This window comes from Notolepis coatsorum (assembly GCF_963971535.1).
Source record: "Notolepis coatsorum genome assembly, chromosome: 3".
Taxonomy (NCBI): Eukaryota; Metazoa; Chordata; class Actinopteri; order Aulopiformes; family Paralepididae; genus Notolepis; species Notolepis coatsorum.
Genome location: NC_140167.1, coordinates 76,778,766 through 76,805,007, shown reverse-complemented (window position 1 = coordinate 76,805,007; position 26,242 = coordinate 76,778,766). Strand labels below are relative to the sequence as shown.

Genomic DNA, 26,242 nt, shown 5'->3' with positions numbered 1-26,242 from the left:
AATTGTAGCTTACCACCACCGGTATGACTGTGTATGAACGAATAATGGACTCTGTGAAGCACTCTGGGTGTCATGAAGAGCGCTATATAAATCCAAGCCATTATTTATCGCCCTGAGGTCCCTTGGATGTTTTTCCACTTATGGAAATCGAACTGGGAAGGGTGAGGCGTGACCACTTCCGGCGTAATATAGGGGACGCATGGGAGTGGCGTGGTCACATGCAAGTGGGTGCATTTGTTTTGTTCCCCGGAGCACACTAGGTGCTGGAGATAATGGGTTATCTCAGAAGGCAGAGCGAGACGCTCAGCCAGTATCATATAACTAGGGTTATAGGATAACCTTACGTTATCATTGTTATATTATAAATATAGTCACTGTTATATTATAATTATAAATATAGTTACTGTTATATTATAAATAGTTACGGTTATATTATAAATATAGTTACCATTGTTATATTATAAATATAGTTACCAGTTATTATTATAAATAGTTACCGTTGTTATATTATAAATAGTTACTGTTACATTATAAATAGTTACTGTTACATTATAAATAGTTACTGTTGTTCTATTATAAATAATTACCGTTGTTGTAGGACTGCAGGATCATCTGTAAAATGCTGAAACTTCCACCTATGAAATCCAGCAGGACATTCCCAATACTCCAGCCTTCAGTACTCTGTCTGCTGTAGTTCATATAGGCCTACGCACACACACACACACACAACACACACACACAACACACACTTAGAATCTGGTATTGGCTAGATGGATATTATATTAATATGTCATTGGATGGATGGATACGAGTTACAATCTGGTGTTGGCTGGATGGATACGAGTTATAATCTGGTGTTGGCTGGATGGATATGAGCTAGGGGTGTAACGGTACAAAGAAGCCACGGTTCGGTACGTACCTCGGTATTGGGGTCACGGTTCGGTACGAGTTCGGTACAACAGAAAAAAAATATTTATAATAATTATATAATAATTTTTTTATATATTATATTTATGATAATAATAATTATTATTAAATAGAATAATTTTCTATAGGCTTGCCGTGGTAGTCAGTGATACTGGTGTCATTCTGTGTTCAGGCATCCACTTGCCTACTGCCCCTTTAACAATTTATCCTTGCGCATCCTTAAGTTTCAGTTTCACTTCCAGAGAGAATTAACTTCACGACGCGACTGAATACTAGAGAACAGATGACGACATGTTACTTACAACAATGGCAGAGGATTATTTGGATTTAAACACAGTGGAGCTGAGATGATCTGTCCGGAAAAGTATGTTTCTTTTTTTTATTTAATTGTGGGAAGAATGTTGATGTGTTTGTTGGCGCGTGTGTGTGTGTGTCGGCGACGCGTGTGTGTCTTTCCAGTGGTTTCATTTGGTTAACGTTATTGAGCGAACAAGAAAACAACCCTGCAGCTGTTCCAATGTAAATGTGCCTTTCTCGTGCACTTTCGCCGCTCTGAACTGAAGTCGGAGAGGGAGGGATGTGGAGCGTTTTGCGCACGCTCCCGACTGCGTGTGTGTGTGTGTGTTTCCCCACGCGTGCGGTGTGTGTGGGGTGCTCCGTGTCCCTCTCTCTCCCTCTCTCTCTCTCTCTCTCTCTCTCCCTCGCTCGCTCGTCACAGTCTGTATCCCGACTGTGACAGTGTGCCCCGCGCTGTCCTCGCATGTGCGACTGGTGTGTTTGCGCTGAGGCGTATTCTCCGTATGGCTGAGCGTACCGCACCGTGATGGCCGTACCGTAAATTCGCGGGACGAATACACGTACCGTTACACCCCTAATATGAGCTATAATCTGGTGTTGGCTGGATGGATATGAGTTATAATCTGGTGTTGGCTGAATGGATACGAGCTATAATCTGGTGTTGGCTGGATGGATGAGTTATAATCTAGTGTTGGCTGGATGGATACGAGTTATAATCTGGTGTTGGCTGGATGGATACGAGTTATAATCTAGTGTTGGCTGGATGGATACGAGCTATAATCTGGTGTTGGCTGGATGGATGAGTTATAATCTAGTGTTGGCTGGATGGATACGAGTTATAATCTGGTGTTGGCTGGATGGATACGAGTTATAATCTAGTGTTGGCTGGATGGATACGAGCTATAATCTGGTGTTGGCTGGATGGATGAGTTATAATCTAGTGTTGGCTGGATGGATACAAGTTATAATCTGGTGTTGGCTGGATGGATACGAGTTATAATCTAGTGTTGGCTGGATGGATACGAGTTATAATCTGGTGTTGGCTGGATGGATACGAGTTATAATCTGGTGTTGGCTGGATTGATGAGTTATAATCTAGTGTTGGCTGGATGGATGAGTTATAATCTAGTGTTGGCTGGATGGATATGAGTTATAATCTGCTGCTGGCTGGATGGATACGAGTTATAATCTGGTGTTGGCTGAATGGATATGAGCTATAATCTGGTGTTGACTGGATGGATATGAGTAATAATCTGGTGTTGGCTGGATAGATATTATATTAATCTGGTACTATATATTTGATCAGTAATCAGAGTGTGTATTTACCTGAGATAATCAGAGTAATCAGGTAATCAGAGTATGTATTTACCTGAGATAATCAGAATAATCAGGTAATCAGAGTGTGTATATTTGCTCAGTACGTACCTGTGGGATGTATTTGATCAGAGTCACAGCCAGCTTGATGTAGGAGAAGTAATAGAGGTACTCCAGCCAGCTGATCTGATTGGCTACTGCCATAAACAGGCTGCCCAACGCAAATGTCCAGCCAATCACCAACAAGAATATGGCCAACCTGGACACCTTCTGCCCACCTCTCTGAGGAGGGAGAGAGAGAGGGGGGGGTTACACACACAATCAACTCTCCATTTTCAAATGAGTATCTCCTGATCCACTCGTCGTTAAGTTATGAGTATTATATGCAGCTATGTGACGACTTGTGTAAAACAAGGACCTTTGGATCTTCAGCTTTTTCTTTCTTTCTTCTTTCTTTTTCAGTTAACGTGATGCTGTGTGGAACCTCTGTGTGGAACCATCTTTAAATGTATGCATGTGTCTCAGGAGGTAGAGCGGTCGTCTGGTAATACAGTGTCTCAGGAGGTAGAGCGGTCGTCTGGTAATACAGTGTCTCAGGAGGTAGAGCGGTCGTCTGGTAATACAGTGTCTCAGGAGGTAGAGCGGTCGTCTGGTAATACAGTGTCTCAGGAGGTAGAGCGGTCGTCTGGTAATACAGTGTCTCAGGAGGTAGAGCGGTCGTCTGGTAATACAGTGTCTCAGGAGGTAGAGCGGTCGTCTGGTAATACAGTGTCTCAGGAGGTAGAGCGGTCGTCTGGTAATAGAGTGTCTCAGGAGGTAGAGCGGTCGTCTGGTAATAGAGTGTATCAGGAGGTAGAGCAGTCGTCTGGTAATAGAGTGTCTCAGGAGGTAGAGCAGTCGTCTGGTAATAGAGTGTATCAGGAGGTAGAGCGGTCGTCTGGTAATAGAGTGTCTCAGGAGGTAGAGCAGTCGTCTGGTAATAGTGTCTCAGGAGGTCGAGCAGTCGTCTGGTAATAGAGTGTCTCAGGAGGTAGAGCAGTCGTCTGGTAATAGAGTGTCTCAGGAGGTCGAGCAGTCGTCTGGTAATAGTGTCTCAGGAGGTCGAGCAGTCGTCTGGTAATAGAGTGTCTCAGGAGGTAGAGCAGTCGTCTGGTAATAGAGTGTCTCAGGAGGTAGAGCAATCGTCTGGTAATCAGAAGGTCAGGAGGTAGAGCGGTCGTCTGGTAATAGAGTGTCTCAGGAGGTAGAGCAGTCGTCTGGTAATAGAGTGTCTCAGGAGGTAGAGCAGTCATCTGGTAATAGTGTCTCAGGAGGTAGAGCAGTCGTCTGGTAATAGAGTGTCTCAGGAGGTAGAGCAGTCGTCTGGTAATCAGAAGGTCAGGAGGTAGAGCGGTTGTCTGGTAATACAGTGTCTCAGGAGGTAGAGCGGTTGTCTGGTAATCAGAAGGTCAGGGTTAGACAGTGTCTCAGGAGGTAAAGCGGTTGTCTGGTAATCAGAAGGTCAGGGTTAGACAGTGTCTCAGGAGGTAGAGCGGTCATCTGGTAATCTGAAGGTTCCCGGTTAGATTCTGGCTCCTCCCGGCAGTGTGTTGAAGTGTCCTTGAGCAAGACACTTAACCCATAACTGCTCCTGATGAGCAGGTTGGCACCTTGCATGGTTGCCTCCGCAGTCGGTGTGTGAGTGAATGGGTGAATGTGAGGCATAAATTGTAAAGCGCTTTGGATAAAAGCTGTTATATAAATGCAGTCCATATAAATAAATGCAGTCCATTTAGAAAGTAGTAGTAGGTACCCTCCATGAGACGCTACAGGAACCTCCGCTCCAAGTCAAGCAAACTTAGGATCAGCCGTCATCTCTCTGAACCAGCGTTTGCGTTAGCCGGTAATTACCGGTATTTGACCGGCAAAATCTGTTGAAGTCCGACATATTTAATCTCTCCGGTCTTAATGTCCGGTGAAAATAATTCCCTCTAAGCACAATTTGATTATTTGAATTGTATTAAAATAGGCTAAAATTAAATAGCCTATGCGATGAACGAAACAATCATTACATTTGTTTCATCGTTGCTTCTAATAATGACAACGACGTTGTCAGCGAGAGCTTAGTGCTGGGTTTGCGAGTGCATGTGCAGCTGCAGAGCCGGAGCTGCAGCGGCACAGTGCAGTACTCCAATTCAGCCATTGGCAATTCAGCTGTTGGGTGGGGGGCGCTGCTGAGCGGTCCCCAGATAGAGCCAGAAAACAGCTGAATCTGCTGCTCTGCATCGACATACTCTCGCAAATAAGTCGTTGGGAGGTGGAGAGAGAGAGAGAGAGTCGTCACGCAAACCCACGATAATGTTGCCGTCTCTCTGCCAAATTTCTCAGTTCTTCGCTTGATATAATTAATACAAATGTTCAATATAACGGAATTCGTTAGCTCATAAAAATGTGATTATAACAGACTGCTGTTTATTAATGTCGGGCGACTGCCCCAGACACCTATTTGATTTAAAGTCGGCAGCAGCACGGAGTCTCGGGACTTATTTTATTTGGATAATGACTATACGCAAAAGTAGCCTAGTTTTAAGTAAAAATATTATAAATCTACATGCCTTGATGTCATTCTTTTGTTTTGTTGTCATTATTTTGCCTATCAATTGTTTTTAAGCTCAATAAACTCTGACCGGAATTTCTCTCATTTGACCGGTAGATTGAAATCTACCGGACACTGAGGCCGGCAACAATTTTTTCTAACGGAAACCCTGCTCTGAACTCTGTGCCATGTTGACCCCCCCACCCCTCCTGCCTACAGCCTAGGCTCTGTTAACCATACTGTACAACTGTGCTCTCTGTTGCCAACTCCATGTATACCTACCTCCTACACGGTCATCATAGTAATCATAATAATTATAACTACCCACCCCATCATACCATATACGCTGTATGATAGCATGTACAACAGTGCTGTATATACTGCATACATGATATATTTACCGCATATATATATATACATATCTGTCTGCATATAATCCTCCTATATACCTACTTATACACCTGCATATAACCCATATAACTCTTTTAATATAATTATTACTATATTATGATATTATATACATTTTAATCAAATCTAATCTAGTATAGACATAGTAGCATAGTAGGTAGTAGTATAGACATAGTACATAATAGATAGTAGTATAGACATAGTAGCAAAGTACTGTACTGTAGGATTTGGGTGTTTTCTTAGAAGATAAAACCATTAAGACTATAATATAGGTCTAAGTTCACTTGGACCTTAAACTGAGAGAGTTGAAAGAACAGTCTGTTATTATTTCTGACCTGATATTACGCTAACTGTCAACATGTTAGTCAGCTATCCAGATGGAGTCTCTCGCAGGGGGAACAGATCTAGGAGGACAGAGGTTGTGTTGAACTTTAAGGCGCCAGAAAGGGAGATAACCAAAGGAGAGGGTGATAACAAGTGGTCATATTATGCCAGAGAGAGAGAGAGAATCTTGGTCTCTCTTTGATATTTCAGCTTGGAGGAAAGAGGGCTTCTTCTGTCTCCTTCTTCGGTATTCAGCTCACACAGAGAGAACCTGAGAGCAACCTATTTGTAACAATTTTACCGTTTATGCCAATCCATACCACATTTGCACCTTGCCTTTTAAAAAACCTCATTGTCTGCATTTTTACTTCATTGTACTTTAGATTGTATAGTGTTATTCCTCTTTTACTTTTTTTTTTACTGTATGAAGCACATTCTCAGGGGCTCATACAGAACCAAGCATTTCACTGTAATGTACATGTACTTTATACGGGACAAATAAAAACAAACTTGAACTTGAACTTAACCCGTTATTAAAAAGAGAATACTGGTCGTATATTATCTCAAGGGGAGATTTCATTCTAGTGATTTTACTACATCATCCAATAACACAACGCAGAGTCCATCCTGAAGGGAGACAGGACAAGTAACAGTAATTAAAAGTCAACGGAATCTAACAGTACATAATAGAAAAGGACAGGTTTTTTATTGTCTTTTACACAGTAGGATAGTACATCACGTGCATGGTAGGGTGGTCCTTCGTGAGGGGTACATTTTAGAATTAATTTATTTTACGCTCCAACCCCCAGAATTTGTTATAGTAGTCAAGAAAACTCTCCTGGTGAATTTTGTCCTCAATCTGAAAACATTTACCCCTTATCAAATCTAATCTAGTATAGACATAGTAGCATAGTAGGTAGTAGTATATACATAGTACATAATAGATAGTAGTATAGACATAGTAGCAAAGTACTGTACTGTAGGATTTGGGTGTTTTCTTAGAAGATAAAACCATTAAGACTATAATATAGGTCTAAGTTCACTTGGACCTTAAACTGAGAGAGTTGATATGAAAAGAACAGTCTGTTATTATTTCTGACCTGATATTACGCTAACTGTCAACATGTTAGTCAGCTATCCAGATGGAGTCTCTCGCAGGGGGAACAGATCTAGGGGGACAGAGGTTGTGTTGAACTTTAAGGCGCCAGAAAGGGAGATAACCAAAGGAGAGGGTGATAACAAGTGGTCATATTATGCCAGAGAGAGAGAGAGAATCTTGGTCTCTCTTTGGTATTTCAGCTTGGAGGAAAGAGGGCTTCTTTTGTCTCCTTCTTCGGTATTCAGCTCACACAGAGAGAACCTGAGAGCAACCTATTTGTAACTATTTTACCGTTTATGTCGATCCATACCTCATTTGCACCTTGCCTTTTAAAAACCTCATTGTCTGCATTTTTACTTCATTGTACTTAGGTTGTACTTTAGATTGTATAGTGTTATTCCTCTTTTACTTTTTTTTTTACTGTATGAAGCACATTCTCAGGGGCTCATACAGAACCAAGCATTTCACTGTAATGTACATGTACTTTATACGGGACAAATAAAAACAAACTTGAACTTGAACTTAACCTGTTATTAAAAAGAGAATACTGGTCGTATATTATCTCAAGGGGAGATTTCATTTTAGTGATTTTACTACATCATCCAATAACACAACGCAGAGTCCATCCTGAAGGGAGACAGGACAAGTAACAGTAATTAAAAGTCAACGGAATCTAACAGTACATAATAGAAAAGGACAGGTTTTTTATTGTCTTTTACACAGTAGCATAGTACAGTACATCACGTGCACGCTAGGGTGGTCCTTCGTGAGGGGTACATTTTAGAATTAATTTATTTTACGCTCCAACCCTCAGAATTTGTTATAGTAGTCAAGAAAACTCTCCTGGTGAATTTTGTCCTCAATCTGAAAACTTTTACCCCTCCGTCATCAACCTTGAAGTTTCACCCTGAGGAGCCCAGAGTAGGGCGGGCCATACTATTGTGTCAACATGAATTTGAAGGAAATCTTAACATGAGCGGTGTCTAAAATGTGTTTTTTTTTGTGGGGGACTAAAATATGGGTTTATCGGATAGGATAACTCTAACCTACATAGATTTAAAAATGGCAGATTTGACCATTTGTAACCCCTTGGTCAGACATGGGTACCAACATGAATCTGAAGGAAATCCTATCATGCAAGGTGTCTAGATGATGTTTGTTAATGGGAAATAAAAATATGAGTTCATTTTGGGGATAGGATAACTCTAACCTACATCATTTTGGATTTCAGAATAGCTGATTTTACCATTTTTAACCCCTTGGTCATACACAGGTGCCAGAATGAATCTGAAGGAAATCCTAACATGCAAGGTGTCTAAATTATGTGTTTTTAATGGGGAATTCAATTATGATTAAATTACACACACACACACACACACACACACACACACACACACACACACACACACACACACACACACACACACACACACACACACACACACACACACACACACACACACACACACACACACACACACACACACACACACACACACACACACACACACACACACACACACACACACACACACACCTCATAAATGACAGCTTGGCAGATGTAGAGTAGGCAGAGAAGAAGAGCATGGAGGCTGAAGAAGACGTCGTTGGCGTCTACAGGGTTAACTCCATCAGGATTGTTCTTGAAAAACTCCTCCTATAAGATAAGATCAAAATGAAAACAATGTCATAATATACAGTCCATCCTGTCCACCCTGCTGTCCACCCTGTCCCTCCAGTCCACCCACACAGACATAGACTCCTCCGTCTTTGACCACATCAACAGTGTACTCACCACCTTCAAACAGATCACTACATTCCCCACCATATACCCACCATGGTTACCACATATACACATCTATCCACACTGTTGCCATGGTTACTATATATACACACACATCTATCCACACTGTTGCCATGGTTACCACACACATCTATCCACACTGTTGCCATGGTTACTATATATACACACACACATCTATCCACACTGTTGCCATGGTTACCATATGCACATCTATCCACACTGTTGCCATGGTTACTATATATACACATCTATCCACACTGTTGCCATGGTTACTATATATACACACACATCTATCCACACTGTTGCCATGGTTACCATATACACATCTATCCACACTGTTGCCATGGTTACTATACATACACATCTATCCACTGTTGCCATGGTTACCATATATACACATCTATCCACACTGTTGCCATGGTTACTATATATACACACACACATATATCCACACTGTTGCCATGGTTACCATATATACACATCTATCCACACTGTTGCCATGGTTACTATATATACACACACACACATCTATCCACACTGTTGCCATGGTTACCACATATACACATCTATCCACACCGTTGCCATGGTTACCATATATACACATCTATCCACACTGTTGCCATGGTTACTATATATACACATCTATTCACACTGTTGCCATGGTTACCATATATACACATCTAGCCACACTGTTGCCATGGTTACCATATATACACATCTAGCCACACTGTTGCCATGGTTACCATATATACACATCTAGCCACACTGTTGCCATGGTTACCATTGTAGAAGGGATCCAGAACAGGCCGATGTTGAACACGCTGTAGCAGAAGAAGCCCATCACGTTCAGAGACAGGTAGTCCAGGTTCAGACCTACAACACTGACACACACACACACACACACACAGGCTAATGTTAGCTATTTTCAAGTCTTACTGGACAAAATAAATACAAAGAAAATATGAATTAATGTTCTAAATAATACCTCTTCTGTATTAGAAAATCCAGCTTTCAAAAATATATCCTTGTATCTTTTCAATGTAATGTAAATTATAAAACGGTAACCTCACAAAGATATGCATAACTTGCAATTAGTGTACAAAACAAATTTATTACACACGTAAACCTTAGAATGATTGTATCATATTAAGCATCTTATATCATCACAGTGTTTCCCCTAGGATTTTTTTCAGGGGGGGTGGTAGGCCCCCAAAACTACTAGTGTTGTCGCGGGGAGTGCGTGTCACGGATACATGGTGTCAACAGTGTCGTCATGGACGTGCGCAGTAAGGCGGTTGTTAGTATCAGTGCATTTGTCTACACTGAGCTGAAATGAAACGATTGCACATAAATTAGGTAAATAAATATTAACAATATTTATTTACAACACATAAATTTACCTATTTACAATTATACATACAGTAGTGACAACACACATGAACTATTTACAATACAGGGAGGCACATACAACACTCATAACTATTTACAACCAGTGTCAGAGTGAGCGCACTCAAGTTGTTCGGAAATTCTGAGGGCTCAGAGTGCACACTGGACGCTCTGACCAAAGAGTCAGTTTATCAGAGCGAATTTATTAACTCACCTTAACTAGGGCCCTATGAAATCCGTTTTTATCTTTTCCTGTTTTCAGATAGGAATTTTCCTGTTTTCGGATTTCTCTGTTTTTAATTTTCCCGTTTTCGAATTTCTCTGATTTTATATTTTTTCCTTTGGATTTAACACAAAAAAACGATACAAAATTATGTTTTTAACTAACTTTAATAACAGTACATCTGCAAACAGTGCCAGTGTAGTTCAATGTTCAGTGCCAGTTAGGTTATGAGGTTTATTTTTTCCAATTCAGTTCAGTTCAATGCAGTTCAACTGCCAGTGCAGTGCAATAACTAAATAATAATTAAATAGTTAAATAATACAAAATAATAATTTGTTTAAAAGAAATCAGAAAAAAACTGTCAAATGTAATTTATTTCAAAGAGATGAAATTTAGTATAGTTAGTATATTAGGAAGAGTGCATGACAATAAGGTTATTATTATTATTTGTATTTGTTTTCAGATATTGATTGAAGAAGTGTGCAATTGAAAAATGTGTATTGAATACTTTTTGACAGCACCAGTTGACGTTTGCCCACAATCCATGTGAAAAACGTCATATCCGAGTAGAAATACAGTAGAAAGACAGTCTACCGTAGACTAATGTTAGCTAACATGTAAGCTATTGTCAGACACGCAGACAGACAGACAGACAGACAGACAGACAGACAGACCTCTTTCTCTTGTAGTTCTCCCATGCCTGGGGGTAGAAGGAAACGGACCAGGCCAGGAAGTAGATCCAACCAATCACCTGATTGATTACTGACAATACATTGCTACGGACAACCAGGAAACGGATCCTAGTAGCTAGACTGAAAGAGAAAGAGAGAAAGAGAAAAAAACTGGTAAAAAGAGTAACGCAACGGGTAAAAAGAGTAACACAGACTGCCAAATATAACATGTCAAATTTCAGATTCATGAGGAACCGTTTAACATCTACTGCTGCCCTTCTCTATATGAACGCAATGATCATTTCCCATCTCATGTACTGTAGGACTAGCTGGACCCATGCAAAAAACACAACCATGACACCCATTCTCTCTCTGTATAAGCAGGCCATCAAGGTGCTGGACCGAAAACCATATACTTACCACCACTGTCACATCCTCAGCAAGTACAGAATCCTCAGCTGGGAAAACCTGACAAAATACACTGATGCCTGCCTACTGTTCAAGGCCCCTCCACCTCTCAGTACTTTTGTCAAACAAAAAACATCTCATAATAGGTCCACAAGATCTACACAGAGAGGGGACTGTACTGTGCCGTTTAGGTCCAGCTCCTTCAGTCAGTCCTGTTTTGCAGTCAGAGCCACTCAGTTCTGGAACATCCTACTGTAGGAACATCCTACAATATAATAGCTGTCACTAGAAAGACAAAGGTTCCTAAACAAAGCTAAAATCATTTGAACGGTCCTATAAAAGATTTTATGAAGATTCATTTATTGATGAAATATCCAGTATAGATTGGAACATGGTGTGTAGTGAGGATGACCCTGAAGCTGCCCTGGATTTATTTGTGTCTAGATATATGAGTGTTGTAAACAAGTATGCTCCTTTAAAAAAATTCATGGTCAAAAATAAATCTGCCCCATAGCTTGACAGCAGTCTCAGGACCCTAATGAAGAGACATGACCAAAAGAATTGTGAATTTGAATTTCATCAGGCTGAAGTCAGAGATGTGGAGTGGTTACTCCGTTCTCTTCCTGATAGTAAGTTAGCAGGCCTAGATAACCTGGATAGTAAAGTGCTGAGAATGACTGCTGGTATCATAGCATCTCCTATATGTCAAATCAAATCAAATTTAAAGTGACATGGCTGGGATAAATGTGCCAGTCAGTCAGCCAAAACAAATTCCTGGACCAAGGTCGAACCAGGGCGCTGCTGCAGTCGAAGGCCCTCTGGGAGATAAGAGTGGCAAGCGGCTTCCAACACCCCCAATCCCTACCCAATCCCCCCTCCCGCGTGTACGCCCGGCGCCACTCCCACGTGATTGTGACGGCAGCCGACTAGTACGCGTGCTGGAGGGGGGAGCCTAAGACTGTCTCATCACCAAAGTCCTATCCCCCAGCTGACGGCATTATAGTTATTGTGTCATAAATCCCCGCCCCTCCCGTTGCTGCAACTGTGGTTTTCTGGACAATCTATCCTCCCTCCCTCCCGCCTGGCGCAACGACACCCCGGTGTTGCTGCAGCCGACTATCGCATATGGTGTCTCAGGCATTCTGTAGTCGACATGTGTCAACAAATGTACATGCCTGTTTGAATTTATGTTGTGCCGTTGTTACTGTAAAAATGTAATGATTGTGATATGATGTTGTTAATGAGACTATGAGCTGTATGTGTGTGTCACTGGAATTTCCCCGTGAGGGATTAATAAAAGATATCCTTATCCTTATCCTTATGTCATATTATGAAATATGAATAGATGTTTGGATGTGGGCCTATGTCCAAAGATGTGGAAGGAGGCTAAGGTTTTTCCTTTACCTAAGGATACCAAAGCTGCTTTTAATGAGGGAAATTCTAGACCTATACGTATTTTACCTGTCTTGAGCAAAATCATGGAAAAGTTGGTGCATTCACAAATCCAAGAGTATTTTGTTTCAAACAAGCTTGCAACAGATTCTCAACATGCCTATAGAGCTGGTCACTCTACTTCTACTGCTTTGATACAGATGACTAATGACTGGCTTAAAGCTATAGATAACTATGCTGGTGGGAGCTGTGCTGTTAGATTTTAGTGCTGCATTTGATGTGCTGGACCATTCTCTACTGGTTGATAAACTTAAATGTTATGGTTTTAACTCTTCTGCTTTAAAGTGGATACCAAGTTGTTTGTCCTCTAGATCAGGGGTTCCCAAACATTTCAGGCCGGGACCCAGAAAATAAGGCGTCAGAGAGCCGCGGCCCAATGCAGATCAGGCCTTTTTTACTAATGACCTATCTTGGGCTACCAAATGTGCTACAACAGTTCTTTATGCAGATGATTCGACATTGTATTTATACGCTGCACCATCATACAATGTACTTAATGAAGTTTTGAGCAGAGAACTTAAAGTTGTGCATGACTGGGTAGTATGTAATAGACTTGTCCTTAATATCTCCAAGACTAAATGTATTGTGCTGGGAAGAAGGCACAGGTTATATACAAATCCAAAGCTTAATTTAAACTTGTGTAATTCGGCAGTTCAACAAGTTGAAAGTACTAAACTCCTGGGAGTGATGCTGGATTGCACTCTGTCTTGGTCTCAGCATATTAATTATATTGTTTTAAAAATGGGAAGAGCAATTGGTATTTCCAGGAAATGTGCTTCTTTTGTTGCCCGTCCCCTTTTATGTCAGATAGTGCAAAGTTTAGTTTTATGTCATCTTGACTATTGCTCTACAATGTGGTCATCTGCTGCCAGTGGTGACCTCAGGAAGCTCCAGGTGGTCCAGAACAGGGCAGCAAGGTTGGTACTGGGCTGCTCACTAAGGTCTAATGTGAGCCGTATGCATGCTCGCCTCTCTTGGCTTAATGTTGAAAATAGATTGTCTTTTAATATACTTGTGCTGTTCAAGTTGGTCATGAGCAGTAAAACTCCTGTTTTTATACATAAACAGATGTTTTTAGTAATACTGCATGCACAGTAGTGTAGTGGTTAACAGTGACTGTCGCCTCACAGCAAGAAGGTCCAGGGTTCGATTCCCGCTTGGGGACCAGGTTTCCATGATGCCAGGTACCCAGGTGGGGTATCTCCCAGGCCTTTCTGTGTGGAGTTTGTATGTTCTCCCCGTGCTCGCAAGGGTTTCCCCCCCGATAAGACAAACCCAAAAAACATGCACAACAACAGATCGTCTCCTTGACGAAGATGGACAGGAGCACTTGGATTGGTCCCCGGGGCGTGGCTCACGTTGACGCCCTATCTGCTCCCGGCTGCCCATGGGGGGAAGGACGACGGGATGGGTTAGGCGCAGAGACTCTATCACATCGGCGACTGAGAAAAAGACAATGCATGCGTGTGTGTGTATCCTGTGTGTGTGTGTGCCGCTCCAATTGCATGTCCAGTTCGTTGCATGTCGATTAAAGACCCCCTAAAAGAGGTCCTGCATTATTATATTATTAGAGGTTCCAGTAGTGGGCAGCTTGAATTGCCAGGTCCTAAAACCAACGCTTTAAGGAGATCTTTTATTTTTAGAGCATTAACTCTTTGGAATAACCTGCCTCAAAACCTCTGCTGCATTCACTTTTAAAAATAATCTTAAATTGTTTTTAACACTGTAAAGTATTATTTTTTTTACACTGTAATGTAATGTTTGTATGTTTTTTTTGTGTGAACCCCAGGAAGACTAGCTGGTTGCTATGGCACCAGCTAATGGGGATCCTTAATAAAATCAAATAAAGATCTACCAACTGAAATAAGACACTTTGTACCACATAGTTGGGTCATCTGTGGCACTTCCGTGACCGTGGAGAGCGAAGGTCTATTTCTCAATGGATTTGTCATCTAGGAGGGTTAATAAACAAATTTAGCCAGGGTGTATTTTTTAAAAAGGCGGGGGAAATTTGCTAAACAATATCTGGAAGGCAAAAAAAAACTCACTCAGGACCAAGCTACAAATGTTCAATTCAAACGTAAAGACCACTCTACTATATGGCTCAGAATCCTGGAAAACCATCACCACTATACAAGGTGTACCCTGCACCGCGTCTGACGGTGCTTCTATGCGGCGGGAAGCGGACTTCGCAGAGAGGGACAGCTGAACAAACAAAAGGGGAGGGGCTTCAGACTGACATTTTAGATCAGATAAATGGGGCGGGATTCTTTTAGAACAATGAAAAGGGGCGGTGCTTAGGGACAATTAACTCGTCAAACAGCTCATATATTGACAGAAGCAGCATTCTGTCAGAGAGAGACACACAGAGAGAGAGAGACATACAGAGAGACACACACTGAGAGAGAGACACACAGAGAGACAGAGAGAGAGACACAGAGAGAGAGACACACAGAGACACAGAGAGAGAGAGACACACACACACAGAGAGAGAGAGACAGAGAGAGAGACACACAGAGAGGAGAGAGAGAGAGACACACACAGAGAGTGAGAGACACACAGAGAGAGACACAGAGAGAGACACAGAGAGAGAGACACAGAGAAAGAGAGAGACACAGAGAGAGAGAGACACACACAGAGAGAGACACACACACAGAGAGAGAGAGAGACACACAGAGAGAGAAAGAGATAGAGAGACACAGAGAGAGAGACACACACACCGAGAGAGAGACACGGGTCACTCTTAACACTACAAAGATTAATGGAAGCTGATGCTTCTGTGTTTTGGCTGGAACAGTCTATTAGCAGTCCTTGTTAGCTGATTTATACCAGCAGTCCTTGTTAGCCCATTTATACCAGCAGTCCTTGTTAGCCCATTTATACCAGCAGATCGATACGGTACTTGATGTGATATTCGGATGTTTTTTACGCAGTGGCTTTCGGTGACTCATAATAATCGTACATCTTATTTTAGAAGAATCAAATATTCCCCAAACATCAAAACACTTGGATTTAAAGATGTCCTGAATATTAACTAGGGGACAATATGCTCAACGATCAAACAACCATGTCCATAATACCACAGTGCCCCTTGTAGTGTAGTTACTGATTGGGGTAAGAATTATTCTATTAAATTCACTCAACCTTTATGAATGTGGAGAGTTGACAAGGGCTCTCAACTGATCTAAGTAAAAATAGAATAGATTAACAATTTGATGGTATTCGTAATGTTTTAATAGAAGATATTAACAGTTTGATTATGTGACACAGCCACATATGGATGGACTTGTCCAGTGGTGAAGGGGTAAAGTACCTTTTTTTATGGTGGGGACAGTGATAGATAAGGAAAAGCACACCGCTGTCCTCAGGTGAGAAGAATTTCCCCTAGGCAAAGGTGTAGACCGGGTCCGAATTAACAGGGAGGTATAATTTTAGAATGTCCCTTTAAACAGGGGTGTCAAACTCATTTTCACAGAGGGCCACGTCAGCATTATGGTTGCCCTCAAAGGGCCAAAGACAGTATACATGTAAATGTAATGTAAAATAAATGTAACTACTCCGTTACATATTGTTAAATAACTGTTTATGTATTTATTACTTCTATTATATTACTTCAAGTTACAAATATTACATATTGTGATAGGAAAATCTTAATTTTTATATTTGCTCTTTAACCCTGCTCAGAAAATGTCTACCCCGGACTGCTACCTTGACGGGGTGGGGTGGCTTGCGTGCCTCAAGGACCCTGTGAGCTATATCGGCGGGGGCTCAAAGTTTAAAGCCCCTGGCAGGTTCAACCAAGCCGGGCAGGTCACGGGGGAGGGGCCAGACAAAAAGCAGCACTGGTCCTCCAGGTTGGGGGTTGGGTGTGGGGCTAACAACCCTACCCCGGAAAACAAACAACTGTTACAGAAACTGCAAAACACAAACCACAAAACCTGGGGTCCAAAAGAAGCTCTAGCCAAAACACTAACACTATGACGGCAGCAGATGAAAGCCCAACTTGGGAAGTCTGTTGCTCGAAGATGAGTCTTCTAAGACCCCAAACCATGATCCGTCTTGGAGCATGGAATGTCCGTACTATGTTTGAAACGTCAAAGAAGCGCAGGCCAAAGCACGAGACAGGATTCAGTGGCAGTGTATGATTGCGGCCTTATGCCCCAACCGGGACGAAGAGGATAAGTAAGTAAGTAAGAAAATGTCTACAATGCACTTCTGTTGAAATTGCCTACGTTTTTCTGTTCTATATTTTTTCGTAAAGATGCAAGGAGACAGAGGTGTTACTTTCAGTCCCCCACACATCCTACTATACGTAAAACATAACGATACAACTGCCCGTTGCAACACAGGAAGCTTGTTTCCTGTTAGAAATTCTAGGTTTGCATTTTTTTGTCCAGACATAGCCATGTCTGAATTCCACTATTAACATACGAAGCGCAGCTTCTTAGAAATGTCTGATTTTGGGCAGCCCCCCCACCCCCGGTATCCTGCCTGTCTCTTTGCATTCAAACCGTCTCTTTTCAGCTACACATTGTAAACTGAAGTGAGACTGTGCACAGATAATACATTTAATAGCTTCTATCCTTGATTCAAGTAATCATTCTTTCAGTTCCAACTGGGTCATTGTTAGCAAAAATTCCACCACAATATGCATTTGCATAGATGTATATGTTATTTTTACATACATCTTTTTGATTTATCAGGTTAAGAACCACATATTACTCTATCAATCAATGATTTTATTTATTTATTCGTACATGGAATTGTTACAGTCCAACGGTGTCTTCAGTACATATAGTTCACTTAATATGTTCCACTAAATCCCATGGCCGAAAGAAACAGGAAGAAGAAAACTCTTATTGTACCTGCCCTAGGCTGGACAAGATATGCCTCCTAAACGGTCTAAATGGAAGTACAGGAAGTACAGGAAGTACAGGCGTACCGGTTCTGGTCAGCCCAGATCTGTTTATAGTCCCCAGAGAAACAAAGAACGAAGCAGACACTCGTAAATCGTAAATCGGAGGCAGCTTCCAGGGGAAATACATACACCGGAAATTCTACCCCATACACACTTTCGGCAGTAGTTCTTTACCAGGCTTTATCTCACGGAGATAAAACTGGGAATGAGGTTATACCTGCCCCTACACACATACAGTACACTGATAAGACTGTTCATAGCGCAATGTTTACCAAACCAAACAAAATGTACATACTTATTTAGCAGAAATGAAAACACCACAATTAAATTAACATAAATACATAAATGTTGTGTATCTATCAGTTAAATTTCATATTTACTGAGGTTCATTCAGAGGGGCAGAACGATGGTGCAACCAACACTGTGAGCTGCTAAGAACACGTGGGACAGATGTAGCATTTTACTAAAACAAATGGCTGCACTCAAACTTGCAGAGGCCATACATCCAACTAATGGGAGATAGTTTGATTACAGAAAACATTTTATCTGCATGAACACACAACTGTAACTGTACTCAAAAATAAGGGCTGTCTCAGTTCACAACTATATTGGTCAGGTTTTGGGTGGGACTTGTTTGCGTCCTGCAGCTTCTGATTACATTTGGCGAGATGCTCGTTATGTCACACAACAGCAAAGTCACACAGCCAGTTTGGATCTGACAGTTCAGACAATATTTCTTCAGCCACAATAAAGCTAGCTTTCACTGCTGGAGCTGTAGCTCCTGTGAACATACTCTGCTGCGATTGCGTGAGTTAATGTGTACAGTCCTTTAAAAAAATATATAAATAACTGAAAGTGAACTGAAAGAAAGAGAGAGAGCGTATGAGACTGTGGGAATGGGCATGCACGTGTATATGAGTGCCTTTGTTCCATGGATTGATGTGTGCAAGTGACAAAGGGAGAATAGTGTGAATATGTGTTTGTCAAACATGTCTAGATTAATTTGTTTCATGGTTCTTATTCATTTTAATAAATGCCTCAACATGTACTGCAAACTTTGGAACCTTTTTCTCAAATACATGGTTTGGTGACGTCATTATATACAGAATATCTCTCTTCATATCGGAGTACAAAGACAGTGTGAACTCAGTCATTATATACAGAGTATTTCATATCGGAGTACAAAGACAGTGTGAAACTCAATGTGACTGAAAATGATGAGTCACTATGTGAATCCAAGGTATTCTTAGGTATTCCCCTTTAATGTATAGCAACCATCCTACCGGTCAGTGTTATTGCTATAGCAACCAAGCTACCTGTCAGTGACTTTGCTATAGCAACCACCCTACATGTTAGTGTTATAGCAACCATCCTACCTGTCAGTGACGTTGCTATAGCAACCATCCTACCTGTTGGTGATGTTGCTATAGCAACCACCCTACCCGTTAGTGTTATTGCTATAGCAACCATCCTACCTGTCGATGTCTGTGTTGTTGCTTTGGAGATATGTAGTGAGCTGACCAACATGGCGGGCTGCTACTTCAAAACTGGCTGATTTACTTTCCTGTGGCAACAACACCTGGACAAACACACACACATACACACAGAAGATTGAGTAGACTAGACACAGCTAGACAGAGGGAGATATTAACGTCTACATGTATGTGTGTCTCAGAGAGATATTAATGTCTACATGTATGTGTCTCAGAGAGAGATATTAATGTCTACATGTATGTGTGTCTCAGAGAGAGATATTAATGTCTACATCTATGATATTAATGTCTACATGTATGATATTATTGTCTACATGTATTGTATGTGTGTCTCAGAGATGTTCATGTCTACATGTATGTGTGTCTCAGAGATATTAATGTCTACATGTATATGTGTCTCAGAGAGATATTAATGTCTACATGTATGCATGTCTCAGAGAGAGATATTAATGTCTACATGTATGTGTGTCTCAGAGAGAGATGTTCATGTCTACATGTATGATATTCATGTCTACATGTATGTGTGTCTCAGGAGATATTAATATCTACATGTATGTGTCTCAGAGATATTAATGTCTACATGTATGCGTCTCAGAGAGATATTAATGTCTACATGTACTGTATGTGTGTCTCAGAGAGATATTAATGTCTACATTGACTGTATGCGTGTCTCAGAGAGAGATATTAATGTCTACATGTATGTGTATCTCAGGAGATATTAATGTCTACATGTATGTGTGTCTCAGAGAGATATTAATGTCTACATGTATGCATGTCTCAGAGAGATATTTATGTCTACATGTATGCGTGTCTCAGAGATATTCATGTTTACATGTATGCGTGTCTCAGAGAGAGATATTAATGTCTACATGTATGTGTGTCTCAGATATATTAATGTCTACATGTATGCGTGTCTCAGATATATTAATGTCTACATGTATGTGTGTCTCAGAGAGATATTATTGTCTACATGTATGTGTGTCTCAGATATATTAATGTCTACATGTATGTGTCTCAGAGATATTAATGTCTACATGTATGTGTCTCAGAGATATTAATGTCTACATGTACGTGTGTCTCAGATATATTAATGTCTACATGTGCGTGTCTCAGATATATCAATGTCTACATGTAGGTGTGTCTCAGAGATATTAATGTCTACATGTGCGTGTCTCAGATATATCAATGTCTACATGTAGGTGTGTCTCAGAGAGAGATGTTCACATCTACATGTATGATATTAATGTCTACATGTATGTGTGTCTCAGGAGATATTAGTGTCTACATGTATGCGTGTCTCAGGGAGATATTATTGTCTACATGTATGTGTGTCAGAGATATTAATGTCTACATGTATGTGTGTCTCAGAGAGATATGTTCATGTCTACATGTATGATATCAATGTCTACATGTAGGTGTGTCTCAGAGAGAGATGTTCACATCTACATGTATGATATTAATGTCTACATGTATGTGTGTCTCAGGAGATATTAGTGTCTACATGTATGCGTGTCTGAGATATTAATGTCTACATGTATGCGTGTCTCAGGGAGATATTATTGTCTACATGTATGTGTGTCAGAGATATTAATGTCTACATGTATGTGTGTCTCAGAGAGATATGTTCATGTCTACATGTATGATATTAATGTCTACATGTATGTGTGTCTCAGGAGATATTAGTGTCTACATGTATGCGTGTCTGAGATATTAATGTCTACATGTATGTGTGTCTCAGAGAGAGATATTAATTTCTACATGTATGTGTATCTCAGAGAGATATTAATGTCTACATGCATGTGTGCCTCATAGAGATATTAAAGGTCCCCTATTTTTCACTATTTGGGCAATTGTACACAATTCCTGTGAGTCTATGGAACACATCTGTAAGGTTTTTTTCAATACAATTCATTGTTTTGTATTTTTAATAAAGTACTTTGGTGCACCACTTTCTACCCTTACAAAATCCAAGCTGTTTTAGGCAGGGCTCCACCCATACCCGCAATGCGCTTTGAGTGACACCCACCTGCACTGGCAGATACCTTAGTGGATTTTTTTTGTCAAATCAGTTGTGCAATAATACATTTTGGTGAGTTGTTTCTATACAATTCACTTATGACATTTAGGTAACATCAATGAACAAAGGAGACAAATACAATGTAAGTAGTAAATCTATTTTTTCTTATTCCAGTCGATAATGATCATGATCATACTACGGAGCGCTCACTGCGTTTGAGAGATAGAGAGAGAGGGAGAGAGAGGGAGGGAGAGACTGAGAGAGAAGGAGATAGGCTCATACACGCGCTGCGCGAGTCTTGGAGCGCACTGCATTCTAAGAGAGGGAGAGAGAGAGAGAGGGAGAGACAGAGAGAGGCTCATACACGCGGGGCGTGAGTCTCCGAGTACACTGCATTCTGAGAGAGAGAGGGGGGAGGGAGACTCTTGCGCGCGGTGCGAGTCCTGAACAACAGCGTGTAGTCCAAAAGCGGCCACTGCCCTGGTTCATTGCTTGTGGAGCACAATATCATTAGGAAACTATTAGGAACTGTCGAACACTTTTGAGGAAGTGCCGACAGGGAAACCGCTTCCGCATTATTTGCACTCGCTTGGTATTGCTCATACTTTCAACGTTACGCTAACTCCTCCAATCACAGTTGATTGTGGGCGGGCGATGGCAGAACAGAATTCTTACGTCACATATCCGCGTAAATTCAGAATGGCTTGGTTTAGTGGGGGAGGTTCTTGTGTCAGCTGAACTGGAGTAATGGGACTGGGTAGAGATTTCACATCTAGTCAGTGTTGGTACAACCCCACATTGCTAGAAAACATTGCAAACCACTGGAATAGGCCGTTTATAAGATAGGGGACCTTCAATGTCTACATGTATGTGTGTCTCAGAGATAGATATTCATGTATATGTGTATGAGTGATGACATGCGTTTGTTTTACCTGCTCAGGTATGATGTCATGTGTATGATGTCATCAGGTAGAGCTATGATGTCATGTTTACCTGCTCAGGTAGAGCTATGATGCCATGTTTTACCTGCTCAGGTAGAGCTATCATGTCATGTGTTTGTTTTACCTGCTCAGGTAGAGCTATCATGTCATGTGTTTGTTTTACCTGCTCAGGTACAGTAGAGCTATGATGTCATGTTTTACCTGCTCAGGTAGAGCTATGATGTCATGTTTTACCTGCTCAGGTAGAGCTATGATGTCATGTTTTACCTGATCAGGTAGAGCTATGATGTCATGTTGTAACTGCTCAGGTAGAGCTATGATGTCATGTTTTACCTGCTCAGGTAGAGCTATGATGTCATGTTTTACCTGCTCAGGTAGAGCTATGATGTCATGTTTTACCTGCTCAGGTAGAGCTATGATGTCATGTTTTACCTGCTCGGGTAGAGCTATGATGTCAGAGAAGTTCTGTCTGGAGCTGGAGGTCACATTGAACTGGATCAAAACAGACTGGTTCAGCACCTGACTAGAGAGAGAGAGAGAGAGAGAGAGAGAGAGACATACAGAGAGACACAGAGAGATAGAGAGAGACAGAGAGAGACAGAGAGAGGGAGAGATAGGGGGTAGAGACAGAGGGGGTAGATAGAGAGAGAGATGGAGAGAGAGGGGGATATAGAGACAGAGGGAGAGAGAGAGACAGACAGACAGACATATAGAGACAGAGATACAGATAGAGATGGGGGTAGAGAGAGAGGGAGAGAGATAAAGGTGGAGAGACCGAGAGAGAGGAGATGGAGATTTCAAGAGAGGGAGAGAGACAGAAAGAGAGGGAGATAGAGATAGAGAGGGGGAGAGGGGAAGAGAGATAGGTGAAGAGAGAGAGGTGAAGAGAGAAAGAGAGACAGAGAGAGTACAAGCTATTAGAAAGTGGCATTGGAGGGAAGACCTACGACATCATAAAGTCAATGTACACCAACAACATGTGCTGTGACGATTGAGGAAAAACACAGACTTCTTTCCTCAATGCCATGGGGTTAGACAGGGGTGCAGTTTGAGGCTGCGGTTACATTAAAGGGAAAACAACAACGTTTCATTTCACTTTTCTGAACGTTGCGTTTATGCAGTCAGGTTAGACGCCGTTTGTCTCCTGTATGCGCGGGAGGTATTTGTCGCGTGCACAAGCCTGACAGAGAGAGAGAGCACAGAGCACACGTGTGTGCATGTCATATTTAGGCATAATTTCAGCCAAGAAATCAGAGAAGTCAGTGATGAAGTGCTTATTGTATTTTGGGGGTCGGTATATCACCGCACACAGTACAGGGTGATAGCGACCCAGTTCAAACATATTCAGCTCGAAGCCGGAGAATGAGACCGATGACAGTTGTTTACAGTCAAAGTTTTGCTTGTACACGGTTGCAATTCCCCCTCCTCGGCCAGTCGTCCGTGGAGCGTTAAAATACGTACACGCAGGCGGCAAGAGTTCAGAAAAAGAGCTGGACTCACCAACGCTCTGCCAAGTCTCTGTGATGCACAAGAAATCCAAGTTACGGGTGATGAAGAAGTCGTTCAAGATAAAAGTCGTATTTGCTAGCGATCTAACATTTACCAGGGATATCCTGGCGGGAGCTGGGACCTGCCGAACCGTCCGAGGCGCTCGGGCCAGAGGCCTGAGGCTGCGGGGGTTTACCACTCCTCTGTGGAGTCGGGGAGAACAGAGGCCTGAGGCTGCGGGGGTTTACCACTCCTCTGTGAAGTCTAGAGAACAGAGGCCTGAGGCTGCTGGGGTTTACCACTCCTCTGTGGAGTCGGGAGAACAGAGGCCTGAGGCTGCGGGGGTTTACCACTCCTCTGTGGAGTCGGGGAGAACAGAGGCCTGAGGCTGCGGGGGTTTACCACTCCTCTGTGAAGTCTAGAGAACAGAGGCCTGAGGCTGCGGGGGTTTACCACTCCTCTGTGATGTCGGGAGAACAGAGGCCTGAGGCTGCGGGGGTTTACCACTCCTCTATGGAGTCGGGGAGAACAGAGGCCTGAGGCTGCGGGGGTTTACCACTCCTCTGTGGAGTCGGGGAGAACAGAGGCCTGAGGCTGCGGGGGTTTACCACTGCTCTGTGGAGTCGGGGAGAACAGAGGCCTGAGGCTGCGGGGGTTTACGACTCTGTGGAGTCGGGGAGAACAGAGGCCTGAGGCTGCGGGGGTTTAGCACTCCTCTGTGGAGTCGGGAGAACAGAGGCCTGAGGCTGCGGGGGTTTACCACTCCTCTGTGGAGTCGGGAGAACAGAGGCCTGAGGCTGCGGGGGTTTACCACTCCTCTGTGGAGTCGGGGAGAACAGAGGCCTGAGGCTGCGGGGGTTTACCACTCCTCTGTGAAGTCGGGAGAACAGAGGCCTGAGGCTGCGGGGGTTTACCACTCCTCTGTGGAGTCGGGGAGAACAGAGGCCTGAGGCTGCGGGAGTTTACCACTCCTCTGTGGAGTCGGGGAGAACAGAGGCCTGAGGCTGCGGGGGTTTACCACTCCTCTGTGGAGTCGGGGAGAACAGAGGCCTGAGGCTGCGGGGGTTTACCACTCCTCTGTGGAGTCGGGGAGAACAGAGGCCTGAGGCTGCGGGGGTTTACCACTGCTCTGTGGAGTCGGGGAGAACAGAGGCCTGAGGCTGCGGGGGTTTACCACTGCTCTGTGGAGTCTGGGAGAACAGAGGCCTGAGGCTGCGGGGGTTTACGACTCTGTGGAGTCGGGGAGAACAGAGGCCTGAGGCTGCGGGGGTTTAGCACTCCTCTGTGGAGTCGGGAGAACAGAGGCCTGAGGCTGCGGGGGTTTAGCACTCCTCTGTGGAGTCGGGAGAACAGAGGCCTGAGGCTGCGGGGGTTTACCACTCCTCTGTGGAGTCGGGGAGAACAGAGGCCTGAGGCTGCGGGGGTTTACCACTGCTCTGTGGAGTCGGGGAGAACAGAGGCCTGAGGCTGCGGGGGTTTACCACTCCTCTGTGGAGTCGGGGAGAACAGAGGCCTGAGGCTGCGGGGGTTTACCACTCCTCTGTGGAGTCGGGAGAACAGAGGCCTGAGGCTGCAGGGGTTTACCACTCCTCTGTGGAGTCGGGGAGAACAGAGTATGAAACTCCTCATCCCCGCCGGTGATGACGGTACCAGCCAGGTACTGTGTTCATTCAATAAATATAGTTCTCACGGCGTGAGAGGGACGAGGAGTTGTGATGATGAGCCCAAGATAATAAACGCCCGTTTATAAAGAACCAACCTGTGTCCGTGTCGTTGGGGAGAGAGCTACAGTCTATCGGTCTATCCTACATTACGCTTGTGACGGAGACTGAATTTTCTGAACCTTCATTTGGGAGAAATAAATAATACGTTTAATAATAAGTAAGACAACGGATACGTTTAACGAATTCCATATAAATCGATCGTTTATTATCCGTGGCCTGCCGTGTGTTTTTGACTTAAGTCTAATTATTAATCTGGACCTTCAGAACAGTTTGTCAAACAGTGTCAAAACAGTTACGTGTCTTTTACTCTTGAGCAATCATATTTATTAGAGGCTCCATTTTTCGTGGACGAAAAATACACCATTTACATTTAGTAATTTAGCTGACGCTTTTATCCAAAGCGACTTACAAGTTCTGTACGACAAGTCATCAGGAAGGGTAGAACTCTATCAGCTGAGTAACAATGTTCATCAAAGTGTTGCGTGTTACAGTGTAGGTTAGTTTATTAGGACAAGTGCATGACAGTAAGGTTAGTTAGGGTTAGATTTCTTTCCCCAACATAATGCTACCTGCCTCGACAAAATCCGCGACTCGGTTGCGATACAGATGAATTATCTTCTCAGAATAGTATAAGTGGCTATCTTTTATGCGTATTTTACATCTTGAGTAATAATATTTGCATCTTGCAGTGTTCTGTGATATCATCATCATCTGTCATATCAAGGGCACGTGGACGTCGGTGTCTAGTGTGCATGGGCGTTGGGCGTGAACGG

General features: G+C 42.6%; 1 protein-coding gene across 1 annotated transcript in view; it reads right to left on the bottom strand.

The window, feature by feature from the left end:
- The window catches only part of ctns (cystinosin, lysosomal cystine transporter), a 36,143-nt gene that overhangs the window by 5,598 nt on the left and 4,303 nt on the right, over positions 1–26,242 (bottom strand). The window contains exons 4-10 of the mRNA XM_084309540.1: positions 22,690–22,780; positions 19,282–19,385; positions 11,032–11,169; positions 9,530–9,629; positions 8,482–8,601; positions 2,650–2,820; positions 588–705 (exon numbers count right to left, since the gene is read on the bottom strand). Of these exons, the coding sequence (XP_084165666.1) occupies positions 588–705; positions 2,650–2,820; positions 8,482–8,601; positions 9,530–9,629; positions 11,032–11,169; positions 19,282–19,385; positions 22,690–22,780 (842 nt within the window). The remainder of the gene's footprint in view (positions 1–587; positions 706–2,649; positions 2,821–8,481; positions 8,602–9,529; positions 9,630–11,031; positions 11,170–19,281; positions 19,386–22,689; positions 22,781–26,242) is intronic.